General features: G+C 28.5%; 1 protein-coding gene across 1 annotated transcript; it reads left to right on the top strand.

The window, feature by feature from the left end:
- Positions 1-5,322: 5,322 nt before the first annotated feature.
- On the top strand, positions 5,323-7,426 carry LOC107886823 (xyloglucan endotransglucosylase/hydrolase protein 9-like). Its single transcript, NM_001326730.1, has 4 exons — positions 5,323-5,491; positions 5,647-5,747; positions 6,234-6,427; positions 7,006-7,426. The coding sequence occupies exons 1-4, from the start codon at positions 5,323-5,325 to the stop codon at positions 7,424-7,426; spliced, it is 885 nt and encodes a 294-aa protein (NP_001313659.1).
- The last annotated feature ends 11,204 nt before the right edge of the window (positions 7,427-18,630 follow it).

The following is an 18,630-nucleotide window of genomic DNA, read 5'->3' as shown; positions in this document are numbered from 1 at the left end:
TTTGAACTCTATGAATACACCTTAGTCCAGAAATGTCTGGATCCCATCCAAAAATTTGTCGTAAGTTGACTAATCTTTTCAGCTTGAAAATGGACAACTTAGTTGAATTAACTTTAATACATTTCACCCATTCCGTGCATGTATCATTCCTCGTTTCCTTAAAAACATTTATCCTCACACACTGGCTTTGATCAAATCTTGGTTTGATTTGCTTGACATTTGACCTTATTGTTGGGCCTTGAGGTAGTGTAAGCTCATCACATCCATGAGCCTGAAATTGGGTCTTGAGACTCATATCATATGTTTTGGGGTATTACAAAGTATAACAAGGGAGGAAGAGAAGATGGAATAATGAGGAGATCATGATAATGTTGTGGAGGTCAAGAGTCAGAACAAGGATAAGAGGACAAGCTGGTTGAAATGATAAATGCGCAGAGTAACTTTAGGATATAAAAAAGGTCGATCCTTTACCCATAGTTTTCCATGGTATTTATAGGAAAAAGTCCCCTTGTCCACTGATTTGATATTGGGTAGATACACGTTTGATCCCATTAAACGCGTAATGGATAATCATTGACACTTATTATGGTGTGTTATTTTAGTAATTAATTAATAATTTTAGGTTATTTATATAAAAAATGCCTTAAAAATGGTGTTCTAATTTTAAAATAGAGCTATTACTTAGAAAACTCTAAGCATAAAATATAGGATAAAGTTAAATATAATTATAATTACAATTATTAGTTAAAACTTTGGTATAAAAAAGAAATTGTGCTAAATTTATTTTTAAAAAAATACTAATTTTATTGATGTAAAATAAAGTTGTTATTGAATAGAGTTCTGAGCATTTTAATTATCACTTAATTAATATTAAGATTAATTATGTTAATTAATTATTTTTTGAATAATATTACTTCGCATTAATTACATAAAATAAAACTATATTATATGTTAAATATGTTAAAATATTTTAATTATGATTTTAAAATTTTATATTATAATATTTGAATTTATAAATTAATATATTTTAATTATATTCAATAATTCAAATAAGAAATATTATTTTACATTAATTACTACAATTAAAAATATAATATTTTAAAATAATTAAATATTAAATATATAAATTACATACAATGCACATTACATTAAAACTAATAAAAAGTAAAAACTAATAGTATTGAATAGACCTTTCTTTACGGTACCATTACGGTAGAACGAGCCTCGCAGCTCAATTTTGTAAGTTCCCCTTTGGATGGCTAGTGGTTGTGGTGGGGTGAAATCTTTTACTTCACAGTTATAGTAACTAATCTCATCGTCCCCATTATTTTAAATTTTATCGTAGGTAAATGCACCGCCCATCTAAAACACTCAAGTTAATTAAACATTTGGCATTTTGCTCGCTTTGAGGGTAAAACAAAATTAGGAAAAAAACAACCAAAAAAAAAAAGACGTTGCCTTATTTGCTTTTTTCTTCTTTAAATCAAATCAATTTAATCATATCTACCACATGTTAATTTGTGTTAGTGTCCTATTTCTCTTTTCTTTTGTTAATTTTTTCATTAGCATCAAATTCATGGGCATGGCCCCCATGTACAAGACACACAACTTGTAGGCAGCAGCTAAGCAGCCTACCCCTTTTTCTTCCCTTTGTTTCATGGCACATTTCACCATATCTAAGATTCTTTGGTTACTCTTAACAGTGAAATTACTATTTATAAAAAATAGTTATATATAAAAAAATACAGAATAAAATAAAGAGATAAGTACTCCCTTATATTTAGCTTTGATTTTAAGTTGTAAGAAAGGGAATTCATAACATATTATGCACCTCACCAATTATGTCTTTGTTGTTGTAGCAACTTAAAAGACATAAATTTAAATATGCTTAAATATATAATATTATTTACTTTAAAAATTAAAATGATTACGACTTATGAGTAATTTAAATATGGTATAAAAAATATATATTATCTAAGTTACAAGTTAATTATGCATTTTTTTGATAAATTACAATAATAAAATAAATCTTGAATAACAAACGCGACTAACACGACTCAAATTCAAGTCACACTTGAGACAATAAATACCCTTAACTATTAAGTTATCACATAAGTTTCAATTAACTACGCTTTTAATATAAGTCCACTGCCCCAAAAGAAGGGTCAACATTTAAGAACTTTTGACATTAAAATTAAAATATAGTCATTTATCAACACCACATATTTTTTCTAGTAGAAGTTTGGAAATCTTGGACCCTTCCCCCTTCATGTCCACCCCCCAAAATCTGCCTACATTTAGTTACCTGTTGTGTTGCATCAACTTTTGTATTTAATTTTTATATTATATAAATATTAAAAAAATATATTATAGATTTAAAAAATAAGTCAAAGTTCAAATTCCATTCATTTTTAAATAATTTAAATCATTATTATCTAAGGGATAATGTAACATTTAATCATTAAAATTCTGACCTGTTGATCGAGTGTTTATTTTTCTCAGAATTAACTTGAGCTCGAATAATTATTATACCAAAAAAAATATTTGGTCATTGAGTTTGATAATTTTTTCAAATTGGTCATAAACTTTTTTGTTAATATTAGTCACAAAATTTGTTAACTTTTCTTAATTTAATCATTCAACTTAGATTTCGTTAAGGTATCCTTACATGACGTTATGAGAGTATCATTTAAAATTTTAAAATAATTTAAATAAAATCCTAAAAATAAAAATGTTTATTAAAAATTATAAAGAAATTATTATTTTTAGATTGGCAGATATAATGGATAATTTAGAGATTCAAAATTCCTAAAAATCAAACGGAATTTGGAACAGGAACAGTCAGTATTGCAGTGGAAGCGAACAAATTCATAAAAAGTGATTAAAAAGGCACAAATCTCGAGGCTAAATTTTTTTTTTAAACATTTCCCCCCAAAATAATTGTAATAAAATAAGAAAATGTGTATAATGGAGCTTCTACTGTACAGCTGGCACTTACCTCTGCAAAGTAACTAAATTGATCATACAAAAATAGACAAAGTGATCCATTTTCTTTTTATTATTAATATCACCATTCCCCCTGCCGCCGTGAACCTCACTCTGTCCCAACTCCACACATTCTCACCTAATCCGAATGACGTGTCAACTACAGTCAGCGCGTGAGTTCCATTTCCCATGTATGTGCGAGTAGTACCCATTTCTTTGTTACAGAGATGGGCCCCGCTAAAATCAAGATGTTGTGGGCAAAGTGGGAAGCTTTTTCACTTACAAGTCATTGACAATTGGAACAGCTAAGAAAACAGCTGTAGTTATCCACGTGGCGTCATTCAGTAGGGATGATTCTTTTGAAAACAGAGACATGTCGTACCAAGTGTGTCCACACAGTGCCCAGCTTTGATCCAGCTAAGAGTGGCAATAGCATAACAACGGCTACATCATTTTTCCTTTTAAATATTTTTGAGCATTTTCTCATTGGACAGAACCAAAAATATCCACGAAAAAGATATTTATACGAAAAAGGTTTGAATTTATAATAATATCATATTATTAAAATAGTTTTAAAAATAATTATAATCTAATTTAAAATTATTAGTTAAAAATGTTGTGCTAATTTTAAGATATAATTATTATTTAGATAGAACATTAAGCATAAAATATAAAAAAATTATAATAATATAATATAATTTATGATTATTAGTTAAAAAGTTGACGGAAAAAAATTGTCTTAATTTTATTTGTTTTATATTATGTTTGGTGATGTAAAATATAATTATTACTTAAATAGAACTCTAAGCATATTAATTATCACTTTATTAATATTAAAATTATATATCAATTAAAATTTAAGTTTAGTATTATAAACAACATTCGGTAATTAGGCACATTCAATCAAGTAACACGTGGAAATTTTACAAGTAAAAAATATAGAGATATTCAACATTCGTACGTTAGAATTATAAAACAAAAATGAAGAAGTAAAATCATGATTTTTCGAAGAAGCAATATCAAATTCATATTCGAACAATATCATGGGAGAATGATTGAATATTATATTAATTTATGATGAGGTAATATGATATTATGATATTATTTTTTTTTAAATTTTTATAAGTTTATAATATGTGAAGCAAACTCTCTTAAAACTGTTTTTATGTATCTAATATTTGTTTGGTGTAGGTGAAAAATGTTTTGTGGGTTTCTTTTGGGAAAAGGAAAGTCAAAGTTCAACCATTGTTTTTTATCAACTATGTTCATTAATTTAGTTTAAATATTTTATTTATTTATCATGAATTATTATTATAATTGTTTTATTTTTTTAAATTAACATTATAATTTACTTTCTTATATAATTCCAAATTTGTATATCACTTAAAAACTAATAGATATTGTTATTATCAATAATAGGTAATAATAATTAAAAGTACTTTATTTAAAAACTAATTAAAAATTAAATACATTAATAGGTAATAATAATTAAACCCATGTAAATTTAGAAACTAGTAATATATATTTAAAAAGGGTTGAAATATGTAAAAAAATTTGTATTTTTAAAAAAATTAGGAATTTAACTCTTTTATTTTTCAGATTTTAAAATTTAAGTCAACTTGTTAAAATTGTTTTGTTAAATTTAAAGTTCACTACAATATCTTTTTTTTTAAATTACAAGGGTATAAAGTGAGTCTTTTTTATTTTAAAATGTCACAACAATAAATTTAATAAGAAAAATTTAATAGTATTAACCATTAGACCTAAATTTTACAATTTGAAAAATATGGAAACTAAATTTCAAAATTGTATAGACTAAATTTTAGAGTCTTTAGATTCTTGAATATTTATATGAATTTTAAATTTACAAATTTTATAAATAAAATTCACAATAAGCTGTCATTTTATAAATTTTATTAAAGTTAAATTAGTTTTAATTTTTTATTTATATTTGAACAACCCTTTATCCTATTTTTTTTGTAAAAATATTTATTTTTAATTTGCATGAAAATGTGATTATTTGAATGTATCAAAAAATTGTACCAACCCTTTTGCGGTTCCCTTATGGAAAAAAAAACTCTCACGTGGCCAAAAAAAGGAACTAACGTGACGTGGCTTTCCAATGTGGGCAGTGGAATTAGTCTACTGGAAAGTGGGGACACTGCCCTGCGCCCCATTTGGCCCTTGTGAAGCAAGCCAATGGAATTTTTGGGCTATAAAAAATGCCCCACTCTCTGCTTGTGAGTAGTGTGACTGAGTGTGTGTGTATTTTTCAGAGTAGAAGCTTCACTAAGCTTACTCCCTCCCTCCTTCCCGCTCTCTGTTTCTGTCGCTTCCATGGCTGTCTTGTTTAAAATGCCTGTCGTTTTGGGTTTCTTTGTGGGTCTTATGATGCTGGGTTTGGCTAGCTCAGCTGAGTTTCATGAGCTTTTTCAACCTGGTTGGGCAAACGATCATTTCATCTATGAAGGAGAGCTTCTTAAGCTCAAACTTGATAACTTTTCTGGTAATTATCACCCTTTCCCCTTGCTTTCCTTCATTAAAAAGAAACTTCAAAAATCAAACCTTTCAAGTTTTCACTTAATTAACTGCCGTGGTTGCAAGCTTCATGTAAAACTATCAACATATGGATTAATGAAATTCTGGGTTTGGTGATATCAGGTGCTGGGTTTGCATCAAAAAGCAGGTATTTGTTTGGAAAAGTATCCATGCAGATTAAACTTGTAGAGGGTGACTCTGCTGGGACTGTCACTGCTTACTATGTGAGTACATAAAATTTACACATTTTAGTTCACTATTCAAAGGAAAAAAGAAGAAGCGATTTTCTCTTTATATGATTCTGCCCATGCTTGGGGTTTTCAAGTTTTCAACCAGCTTTAATCTTACCCAGGGTGGGTAACAGCTCAGCTGAGCGTTTCCCGAATCATTTCCATGGGTCCCCCATTCATTAATTTTATAATTCCCCATGATGTTAAATTTTTACACCTTGTAAATAATCTATCTTTTCCGTTTGCTGACAATCAAAAGTTGGCCTTTTTCTCTTTTCTCATGTCGAGGCTAGTAATGTTAGTAGCAGCTACCCACTCTTTACAGTCTCGTGGATCACTTTATGGTCAATTTATTTCACATTTATTTCATCTTGTCCCCACCATGGTCTCACCCAGTAAAGATACTTTATTTCCCTCTTAATCATACTTTTGGCTTAACCATGTCCTAGTGATCATTAATTAAGCTTGATGCTTATGCAGATGTCATCGGAGGGTCCATACCACAATGAGTTCGACTTCGAGTTCCTGGGCAATACCACAGGTGAACCTTACCTTCTCCAGACCAATGTGTACGTGAATGGTGTAGGGAACAGAGAGCAAAGAATGAACCTTTGGTTTGACCCCACCAAGGACTTCCACTCTTACACTCTCCTTTGGAACCAGCGCCAAGTTGTGTGAGTATTGTTACTATCCTTTTAACTTTGACGCATGATATATATATGTATATACACTTAATGATACACGTATGTAATATTGTCCTAAAAAGCTGAAATGAAAGGGTAAATTTTCTGTATTTTGTCTTCTTACCCTTGGTTGAAAACCTGCAGAAGAAACCAAAGAAAAAAATAAAAAAGGGTCCAAGTCTTGCTTGTTGTAATAAAAAAGATAGAGACAAATCTGTACTCTGTTAGGAATCTTGAATTATCGTCATTGTAACAGTCTCCATTTACTGCATTGGGGCCTCAGTGAATTTCCACTTTACCATGTTGGTATTGATGGTTTGTTTATAGATTACCTTAGGGTATTATGTTCTAAAGATCTGTAATTAGTACTATTATTAAAGGTTATACATTCCTTTTGGAAAAAGGCATTGTAGGTTATTTTAATGTTATAATATGAAATATTTATTACAAGGTTGGTAGGTTTATATAGGTTTCTGTGCCTTTTGCATGTTTGTATATGCTTGATTATTTGCTTTATGTGTTTCATATATTCTTGGTATTTGAAATTATTTATTGTTTTATAATGCCAGATTTCTAGTGGATGAGACACCAATAAGAGTGCACACCAACATGGAACACAAAGGAATTCCTTTTCCCAAAGACCAAGCCATGGGTGTATATAGCTCAATCTGGAATGCTGATGATTGGGCCACACAGGGTGGCCTAGTCAAGACTGATTGGAGCCATGCACCATTTGTTGCCTCCTACAAAGGCTTCGAAATCGACGCATGCGAGTGCCCGGTTTCCGTGACAGCAGATGAGATCGCCAAGAAATGCAGCAGCAGTGCTGAGAAGAGGTTCTGGTGGGACGAGCCGACAATGTCGGAGTTAAGTTTGCACCAGAGCCACCAACTGGTGTGGGTTAGGGCAAACCACTTGGTCTATGACTATTGTACTGATACTGCTAGGTTCCCTATCAAGCCTGTAGAGTGTGAGCACCATCGTCACTAGTAGACCAGCTAAGGCAAAAGGGGTTCTTTTGGGTACATTGTAAAAATATGTTGTATGGGGCACTGGGCAGTGGAAGAACCTTAGTCATAAAAAAAAAACATGTACTCATGTTTCATATTTTGGTTTCTTTTAGTTTCCATTTTGTATGAGAATCACATTAGATTAATAGTATTAACCTTTTTTTAGTTTCTGTTGCATAAACTTGTCCAGACATGGTGGTGCAAAAATGAGGAAAACATGCTGAAAACATTACTCTTATTGATAAGTTGCATGATAAAAACAAGATTTGCTAAGGTGGGGTCCTAATATTAATGGACTTCATCTCCCTGTCTGCTTGGGCTACTGATTGTGGTTTACCTTTACACTGTGCTCTTTTTCCGTTCACAGTAAATCAGAGCATTGAATCCCGCATAAGAAAGGAAGAGATGGGAGGATATATGGCTCTCAAAGGAATGCATGTGGGTCAGTGTTAAATGATGGGTTGGGAAAAAGGTTGATGTGGGTCGAATTCAAAGAATCTAATAATTCATTTAGGGGGACCCTCCCATCTTTCACTCTTTATTGCCAAGAACAAGCTCATGTAATGCTTGTTTGGGTGGTGTTTGTGCCTTTCTGTGATGGGTTGGTTTTAGAGATTGGGGAAGGTGAAATGTGTTTGTATGTTATTGTATTTTTGCATGTAAATAAACAACTTGAGTTTTGAGTGTGAACTCCTCTTTCAAGAGATATTACATTATCCCATTCTTAATTACAGCTCTACAAAGCTACCACAAGGGTTGATTATGAAAACTTCATTTTAAAAAATTCCCAGGCTAATTTCAACAGGTGTGAATTTGTAGGATAAATTTAGTTTTAAACCAAAGACCAAACAAAAGCAATATTTGCAATTTGTGCAAAATCCTTTTTCAAATAATATTCCAGTCAGCCTTATCTTCATGTTCATATTATATAATTCATCAGGCAATGATTAAAATAGGTTTTCACATGGACAGATCGAATCTCATCCCCTAAAACCAAATACTAAATAAATCCCTTCTTTTTTTCTTAATGCATTAGTGAGGTTTTTGTTTACATGGCTGACATAAAGCATCCATTTTCTCACCCTTTATCAGGTTATCTAATCGTAGCCACACTCACCCTATCAAAAGTTCAACGAAATTCGTTGCCAAGTGTTGGGTATCGGATTCTATTGGCAATAATCTTTAACATTTGAGTCTTTTAATATGAATATATGTTAAACATAATGGATAAATTTCAGTTTTAATTCTTCATTTATATATTAATTTATTTGGTCATTCAATTTTATAAAAAAAAATTATTTTAATTTTTCATTCATTTTTTTTGGTTTTTTAGCTTTTAAATTTGCGTTAAATTACCTCAAAATAGATAGAAAAGTTAATGTTGTACATTGTGCATTGTTACACCAAAAATTAATTATTTTTTTAAATTTTTTTAAAAAATAATAAATACTAAAATTATAAAAATTATTAAAAAGTATAAAAACATATTTTTAATTTTTTTAAAAATTATTTAATTACGAATGTGACATGTAACATTCCCAACCGACCTAAATATTAGGCCCGAATTTGGAAGATTACATTGGCCATCAAAATGTCCTGGTAAGCTATTAGAGTTTATCAAAATAATCATTTTAAAACATTTACTAATTTTAGAAGAAAACTTAGCCTATTTTCAGAAAACTCACGAGTTTAAAAAACAAATTAAGTTTAACTATCTTCGTTGTAGTGGTGACCACTTTTGAATAACAAACAAATTTTATCTAATAACAAAAATGTGATATATATATTCATATTCTTAATAATAACCAAATTTATGCATAATTAATTTCCATATTTCAATATCCTATTATCAAATTAAATGTCATGCATGCAATTTAAACCCAAAACCTAAGTCCTATGCCACACAATTCACAAATAAAATGAAACAGTATCTGAAATACAAAAAATTTCAAATAATAAATCTAACATAAAAACAATTTTGAGTCAAGACCCATCGGATGTTGCGTCCGCGTCCTAATATTATGGGTTATCTATAAAGGTGAAAATTAAATGGGAGTGAGCTTAATAAGCTTAGTGTGAGTCCGATCATAAATAAACTAGTGAAGAATAATAAACCAAGCAAACATGATAACATTGTTTAATATAATAGCAATTGTATAGTATAACAGAATTTGACAGTTTATTCGAGCATGCTTATGAGTGTCAATGCGATGTAATTTCAATTTAACAAAAATTGTCGTACCCAAGCACTACACTCCACAGTAAGTAAGAGTTCCTAGAACTATTCCAACCAAAACACTCCAATTTGTGGATGAACTACTAGTATTTGCAGACAAATTGTCAATGGGTTGTGGATGCACAACATATTTGTAGATAAAAGCTTCCACTAGTTTGTGGATGAACCACCAATATTTTTAGTTAAAAGGTTTGCAAACAAGCTGCCAGTAGGTTGTGGATGCACAATAGGTTTGCAAATAAAAGCTACCAGTAATTTATGGAAAAACCACCAGTGTTGCAGATTATTAAATTGCCAGTACTTCCTCATTTCAATCGTCTCACCCCATGCAATGTAGCATGACATGCTAGTAATAGTACAATATAGAAACAGTAGGCATGCTTAACATGTATTTGATTCAATAGTGACAGTAGGCATGCAATCAATAATACAGTAGTAAGAATAACAATAGCAATGTTCATAATATTTATAAAGACAGTGGCAATAGACATGTAATATTCACATATCATCATTATACAATAGCAATTCAATCATTAACTCACATATTCTAGCATGTTCATAATATCAGAGAACTCAATCGAGTTAATGAAATCTCTAAAAGCAGTTCAGGGATAATCTAGGGACTAAACTGAACAATTCACCAAATTTTGGGTAAAACTGTAAAATAAGGGTCACACGGACGTGTGTCCAAGCCATATGGGATGCTATAGGTCATGTGGAGGGGTTACATGGTCGTGTAGGGGTGAGTGAAACTTGATTTGACTTGAAAAAGTAAAAAAAAATTAAATTTCGAGTTAAACGAATCGAGTTATTCAAATTAATCGAATTATTCGAGTCAACTCGATTTTTTTTTCAAATTTCGAGTTCGAATCGAGTTTAGTTTTCGAATTCGAATAACTCAAATAATTCGAATAAACCCATTTCCCCCTATTTTTACATTTTTATGTCAAACTCTCAAACATCTTTACTTTCCCCCAAAACTACCCCAAACCCATTTCCCCCCATTTTTTTTGAATATCACCCCCCCAAATTGTACTCCCTCATCTCCTAAATTTTTTTATTTTCTCTCTAAACTTTTATTTCTCACATTTTACCCCCAAATCAAAAATTAAAATCATCCAAAAAAAAATTCTAAACCTAAATAGTAATAATTTTATTTATATCTACCATTTATATTATTAAATTAAATTTTACATTTTGTACTATTTATATTATTGAATTGTTTAATCATATTGAATCTTTATAAATTTTTGTTAAAATTGAATTATTGATGATATTATAAAATATTCGTGTTAAAATTTTATGTTGGTATCTTATTAAAAAAAATCACATTTTTTACTTTTAATATATTTTTTAATATTTTAAAATCAAAAGCTTCAATTTTATAGTAAAATAATGTAAATATATGTGAAATTTCTTTTAGATTTGAATCAAATTTGAGTGAAACGTTTTTTTTTCGTTTTCTGTAACATGAACCCAAAACTCTGATATGAATACCCCACATTTGGTTTGGGTAAGGTTTCAACTCTCTGCATCTGGAGATTGGATGCCTTCAATCAGATTGGGCAATATGATGGGGAGTGGTGTAGCTTCCCACTTTTTTCTAATTCAAATATAATTAAAATAATATCAAATATAAGCTTTATTTGATAATTAATGACTAATTAAAATTATGATATTTTTATTTAAAAATATTTTTTGAAAATTAAATTTCAAAAAAATTTACCAAATAACAAAAAATAATTTAAATAGAATCATTCAAATATATATATTTTTAAAAAAACCAATTCATTTTTTGTGTTCAATGAAACAAACCCAAATTTAATATAAAGAAATTAAAAAAAAATTATTTTCCTTTTTAAGTCGAGAAGTAGAAGGTTGATGATGTTTGAGAAGTAAGATTAATGGCATGCCATCATAAACAGATATTTTAGATTAAATCCATGCATGGAAAAAGTTTTGATTACTACGACTTGAGCTTTGGAACAACCTTTTCATTCCTTTCTAGCTCACGAATAAGATATAGGGCTAGTTTAGCAATACTTTTGAAAAGTAATGTGAAAAAGTACTTTTAAAAAATAAAATATTCATTTTAGACATGTTATTATCAAGTAACAAATATTCATTTAAATAATGTTCAAATTAATTAATATTTTTATATTTTAGTAAGAATATAAAAAATAATTATTATAACTTGTTGTTAATATTTTAATATATGAAATATAAATTTTATATATTTTTAAATAATAAAATTTAATTAGAATATATAAACTATATTTTAAATATTTAAATATAACAATTAAATATTTGTAATTATATATTACCACATTTGTATTATTTAAAAATTATTTTTTATTTTTAATTAATAGTTTTAACACATTTGTAATTAAATACCAAGAAAAAAGGGAAAATATTATGTTATTGGACGGGTGAAAAAGTAATTAAGCACCAAAAGTATTTTAGCTTCTCCTTTCCAAAAGTGCTTTTAAAAAACCAAAAATTTCAGCCAAAAATAACTTGTTTAGCACAGCTTTTCTTCTAAACAAGTCCATAATGTTCGTAGCTTTCAATCTTGTTAACAATGTACCGACTTTCCAGACTCTTCTAAACCCAAAAAATTAATTAACAAATGAAAATAATTATTTAACATATTTATTAAGAATTGATATGAAAACTAAATATTATTTTAATTAAAATAATAAAATTAAGAGAGTGTATGTTCAGCATTTTGAGCTCAAATCTCATCATTAACATATATTTTAAAAATTGAGTTGGGATCCGAGCATAAGTGACATTAACTCGAGTAATTCTTTTTATATATTAGTAAAAAATTTTAAATTTATAAGTAGGGGTTTTAAAGGTCAAACATAAGTTTCTTTTAAATGACACATGTGGCAATATTTTTAGTGGATTCAAGATGATTTTCACGTCTTTTTAGAGTTTGAGAAAGTCCTTTCAACGATATTTAATAAGAAAATAAAAGAAATATTCTATAAAACAATTTAACCTTAAATATTTTTATCATTTAAGAAAAAAGATAAAATTGGATTTTATCTATCATCTTAAAAATACATTATTAAAAAAAATACTATAACATTATTATTTGGCTTAATTTAAACTAATTTATTTTTATTAATAATTAAAAAAAATTAAGTCATTATTATAAAAATAAAATATTATAATATAATTGTGTGGTTAATGTTTTTTTAACATATATAGTTGCTTTATTTAATTATTCTAATATTAAATTTTAGTTTTATAAATGTTTTGAATAAAATAATTTTATGTTATCATTTTAAAATTTTAATCAATAAAAAGTGGTTAAAATTATAATAATAAAGTCTTGTCAAATTAAAACTTATTAAAATTTTCAATACTCAAATTTGACATATTCACCATATCAAACATCGTTAAAACCAAAAAGAAATTACATAAAAAGCTTACGACAAAATCTCATTATCAAATAAATGTTATTAAACAATGTTCTAACCATATTTGCTCTTTTTGATAGAATATATTATTTAGAATTATCCATGGCCCTTCCTCAACCCATAAATAGAAGGATAATGCGTTTCAGTACACTCCAACCCAAATTCTCCTGCATTGACAACAATATCCATGCCCGACCAAATTAAAATTCAATCGACTACAGCATAAATAATTAATAATTAACAGATAAACTTCTTTATTTAATTTAAAGAAGTGGATTTAAAGCAGTTGTTACCATACTATCATCAAATAAACATTATCATTACCTCTATAAAAGATAAAAATCAAGAATAACGTAAATTATAAAAAATAAAAATCACAAAACAAATTAAGAAAAAAGAAGAAGGAAAAACAGTAAATGTAAATGGCAAAGCTATTGTCATGGCAAATGTATTAAAGTACAATTAATTAAATTTAATTTCTAGTATAATGAATATAACATATATAAAATTTCTAATTAATTGTTTTTAATTACCTTATTCTAAATAGATCAAATTGTATTAAAGATAGATTCATATCTTACCCATACAAATTCTAGTACAACCTTCTATAAACATTTAAGATAATGTATATTATATATTTTTTTTTAAAAAAAGTTGAACACCATATAATGACCTGATGGACAAGGGTGTTCACCGCCCCAAGTGTGGCCTGGGTTTGAGACCCCTAATCGTGTTGGTTGTTCGTTGTTTGCCTTGTTATTGTAATTCACCAAAGAAGAAGAAGAATAAGGTTTCTAAAATTTTAAAAATTAATTTACTTGTTTGGGTAAATATCTCGGAGAAATTTAAAAATTTTGACAATTTGAAGAGGAAATTTAATAGTTCAAATTCCTTTTTCAAATTTCACCTAAATAGGTGGTTTTTCAAAATTCATCCTAATTTTATTTGATTTAATATACATTATCTCACTATAAGATAAAAACTTAAACTTCAAAAATTATTTTTATTTAATTATAATATATATTTTTTAAATTTTATTTTATTAAAACTATTTATAAATTTTATTAAAATTTTATATTATTTATTTTAAATATAATTATTCTTATTTTATAATCAATTTTTAATTTATAAAATTCTATTAACCTAATTTTTTCTAAACAAATTATTTATTCAAATAAAGCAATTGCAAATCCTAACATTTTAAAAATATAAAAAAACATAAAATTACCATTTCTTAGTGACTAAACTTAAAACTAACCTAAAAGATGATTTAATGGATTATTTAAATTTTTTAGAATCATTGCTTAATACATGCCTTTCAGATTCTGATTAAAAAGACCTTTCACGTATCTTTTCCCTCAGAATCTGATTGATTGATTAGATTAAAAATTAATAGATTTGATTATTCAATTATTTTTATCTCGAAAATTTTTTAACTACATCATTTTTAAAATAACCATATAAACAACCTTTTACTATTAATTTGAAAATTACAATTAATCTTTTAAGAAAGAAAGAAAGAAAATATAATTATTATAATGTGGGTAAATGATAGAATGTAATGCAAGTAGAACCCATTTATAAAATTAATTCATCATTTGGTGTTTCTAATCATGCCAAAAGTGGTTAGCATAATCACCTTTGTTTGGTTATTGCTTTTTCTTTTTCATAGAAAACGAAACCCAATATTTTTTTATGCATTATTCTTAATTATCTAACCTACTACCATTAATTTTTTTCTCTTTTTAACCCAATAAATAGATGATAATAGAGGGTTAGTAAAACTAAAATTTTAACACTCTTCTATACATCTTTGATATCTTTCATATTCGTTTTATAATTCATTTTTAGATTTGAAGTTGTATTGCCTTCAATATTCAAACACGTATTTTCTCTCAAAAAGTGCAATATAACTTATTTCTGTAACTCAATTCTTAAATATATAACTCTTAATCACTCATTACATTTGGTAAGAGTATTTATTTTTCACATATTTTAGTACATAAATTAGTAATAAATTAATTACAATTGATTATATTAAGTCACTTGTACACTTGTTGGTAATAAAGAGAAGGAATTTTTTTTTGTTCATTTATTAAATATATTTTAAAGAAATTTTAACTAATATCTTAAATTCTCATCGAGAATATTTTACCACAAATATCATGATAACAGATGCTGCCAAATGATGGTAATTTCGTTTTATCATGCCATGATGGTAATTGATTGCTGCCACTTTGTTTTTAACTATTTCTTTATTACTCCCCTGCGTATACCTTCTCCCTACGTCTTTGTGAATCAAGTTACTTGCAAAGATGTAACTCCTAGACTTTGAAGTACAATGGAAGAGCTAACAATCAATGTTTTTGTAAGAACATCAGCCATTTGGTCTGTAGTATAATATAATTCACTTGAACAAATTCCATTCATTACCATTACTCTAACCAAGCGCAAATCCAACCCAACATGCTTCATTCGAGCCACAGGATTGGTAACATGTGCAACAAAACTGGTGTTATCGCACCAGATACACGAGGCAATGAAATATTCATCTTTGTCAACAACGCTTTGACTCACATAACTTCACACATGGCATTCTCCAAACTTCAATATTCTTCTTCAACAAAAGGTCAAGAAATAACTCATTTTTTTGAACTCCAGGCAATAGGATTAGAACCTAGGAACAAGCAACACCATGCTATTGCTTGGAGTGTAAAAAAAAGAAAAAGAAAAAAAAAGAGTTGTTTATCTAAGCCTGGTTGCATGAATTGACTCAATTGTTAACACTATAGTGGATTAAAACCTATCATCCATGCTACTATCCCAATCAGAGTCTAAGTAGCTCACTAGATTGAGATCTCTACTCAACATAAACAAAAGACCATGGTGCAAGTTGCCTTTAAGATACAGAAGAATTCTCTTAACAACCTTCAAGTGTTTATCTAAGGGTTGTTGCATGAGTTGACTCACTTTGTTAACACTATAGTGGATTTCTAGACGAGTAAGACAGAAATGTTGCAATGCGCCAACAACCTGTCTATAAGTAGTAATATTAGAGTAAGATTCATCATCATGTGCAAAAAGGAGTAGTGTACTTACCATTGGCGTGGGCATTGGTATGGTGTCGACCATTTAAGCGCGCTCCAATAGGTCTAGAATTGCTTCTTTACACTTAAGAGAAGACTCCCTTGAACTTGTTGCACATCTATCCCCAATAAATAATTGAGCCTACCAAGATCTTTGAGGGAGAACTGAGAATTGAGTGCTGATGTAACAACATCAACTTCTATAGGGTTTGTTACCCACAAAATACATCAAGAGGGAGGGTGAATTGAATTGGTGTTTAAAAAAATCAATAAAAGTAAAAGAAAAATGCATAACAATTTTAGAATGGTTCGTCCTCAATTGCCTACCTCTACCACCTTAGCTTTCTACAAACTAAGGAATTTCCCCACTAATTGGTACATTCTAAGGACTTCACCTTTACAAGACTCCATATTTTGATTTGATAAGATAACACCATTATCCCTTAAGTTCTTTTTACCCAAAACTTTAAGTAACCTTCCAAATAAGAGAAATAAGAATGTGAAGGAATTAAAACTCCTCAAACGTGAATATATGATGATGTAACTCTCACAAATACAATTAAACACTTGTACAATGAAAAACAAATAAACCCAAACAAGTCTTTTTAATTGAGAGTATAACAAATGAAAGATGATATTTATTTTTGCACTTTGACCTTTGAAAGCTTGTTTTTAGTCTTCATTTGAGTGTTCTTGGACCCTATTTATACCCTCATTAATTTGTAATTATTTGGGGTTGTTAGAGGGGTTTTTTAGTCATTGAGAGTATTAATTTCGCGCATTAATGATAGTTTGCAAGCCTGAAATACCAATATCTACAAGGGTAGTATCGATACCTTGAAGAAAAAATAAGCGTTACAAGTGCCAAGGTATCGATTCCTCATGAGCAGGTACTTGAAGAACAGGTATCAATACCATACTCATCTAGATAGTGTGTGGCTATTGACTTTCCATGTACCAATACCTTTCAGGTTGGGTATCATTACATAGCTTCCAGGTATCAACATCATTTTGTTGGGTATCGATATCATACCCCTATATAAGTTTTGTTAGAGACTGTTTGTGGGTTATCGATACAAACCAATTGAGTATTGATACTTAGCCTAAAAAAGATTTAGAAAAGGCTTAGAAACATGTTTGGAAGGTCCAGTGATAATGGGTAGCGAAAGAAGATCATATTCAAGTTGTTTGATTAGAGAAAAATTTGGATCTGACCTGAAAGAAGAAACAAAACATATTAGAAATAATGGAAATAAAGAGAAAAACAATCAAGAAAAAAATAATATTAGGGTGAGATGAAAAACATTACTGAATGGAAGAAAACAAAAATAAGATGGATAATGGAAATGTTGTCCCTCTTGAAAAACAAAGCTTTAATGAAAACAACTAATGGTGATGAAAAGACGATGTCTTATGGAACCTTTTAAAGAATGATCTTTAACAAGTTCCAAAAATAGCTTTAACCAACCTCTTAAAGCTGAACCCTAGTAAATTAGATAGTGAAGATGAAACACCCCTTACCACATCCATTGTTGGAGCAACTATGATCAATTATACACACAATGCAAGCATTTACATAATATGTTTGTAATAGCCCGTTTTTAGTGAAATTGGAACAGTGGTTTCGGCACCACAAATTCGAGTCTAGAAGAAAATTTATTTTAATATTATTCCATGGTTTGCATTATGATATAAATTTCATATGAAAATTTCGTAAAGAAATTTTACTGATTTCATGTCTAATCTGATAAAAAGGACCAAATTGCATAAAATGTAAAAGTTGAGTTCTAGTAGCTATAGGTGTCAAATAACTATGGAATTAAAAATTAGATTTCTTTATATGGCAAAACGGCCATTTAGTGGAGTTAGTAGATAAGTATGATTAGTCATCATTGGAATTTTAGGAAAAGAAAAGAATTAAATTGGAAAGATGATAAATTAATTAAATAACAAAATATCATCATTTTATTTCATCTTTCCCAAATTAAAAACATGGAAACCTTAGTTAGAAAATTTTGAAGGTAACAAGCTTATTTGGCTCAATTGGGTAAGTATTCTTGTCCTATTTTTAATAATTTTTATATTTCCTAGATTGTAATAACTTAATCTATCTATCTCAGGGATTAATTTGTAAAGTTATCAAAATACTAGGGTTTTTACATGGATGAATATAGTTTAACTATGAAGTTTTATGGTAGAAATTGAAAGGTTTTTGATAGATAAACAACTTTTGTAAAAGAAATTTTGATGAAATTATGATTTAGGGACTAAATTGAAATGATGTAGAATTCATGGAAAAATTCTAAATTTTATGAAATAAATGGGCTGCTATTGTTACATGTAAAAATCGGCTAGGCTTGGAATAAGGATTAAATTGCATGAATTTCATTTTCTGAGCCTAGGGATGAAATCGTAATTAAATAAAAGTATA

The sequence above is a fragment of the Gossypium hirsutum genome, chromosome D02 (assembly GCF_007990345.1).
Source record: "Gossypium hirsutum isolate 1008001.06 chromosome D02, Gossypium_hirsutum_v2.1, whole genome shotgun sequence".
NCBI classification, from domain to species: Eukaryota; Viridiplantae; Streptophyta; class Magnoliopsida; order Malvales; family Malvaceae; genus Gossypium; species Gossypium hirsutum.
The sequence above is the reverse complement of the archived record's forward strand: the minus strand, read 5'-3'. Positions and strand labels throughout refer to the sequence as shown.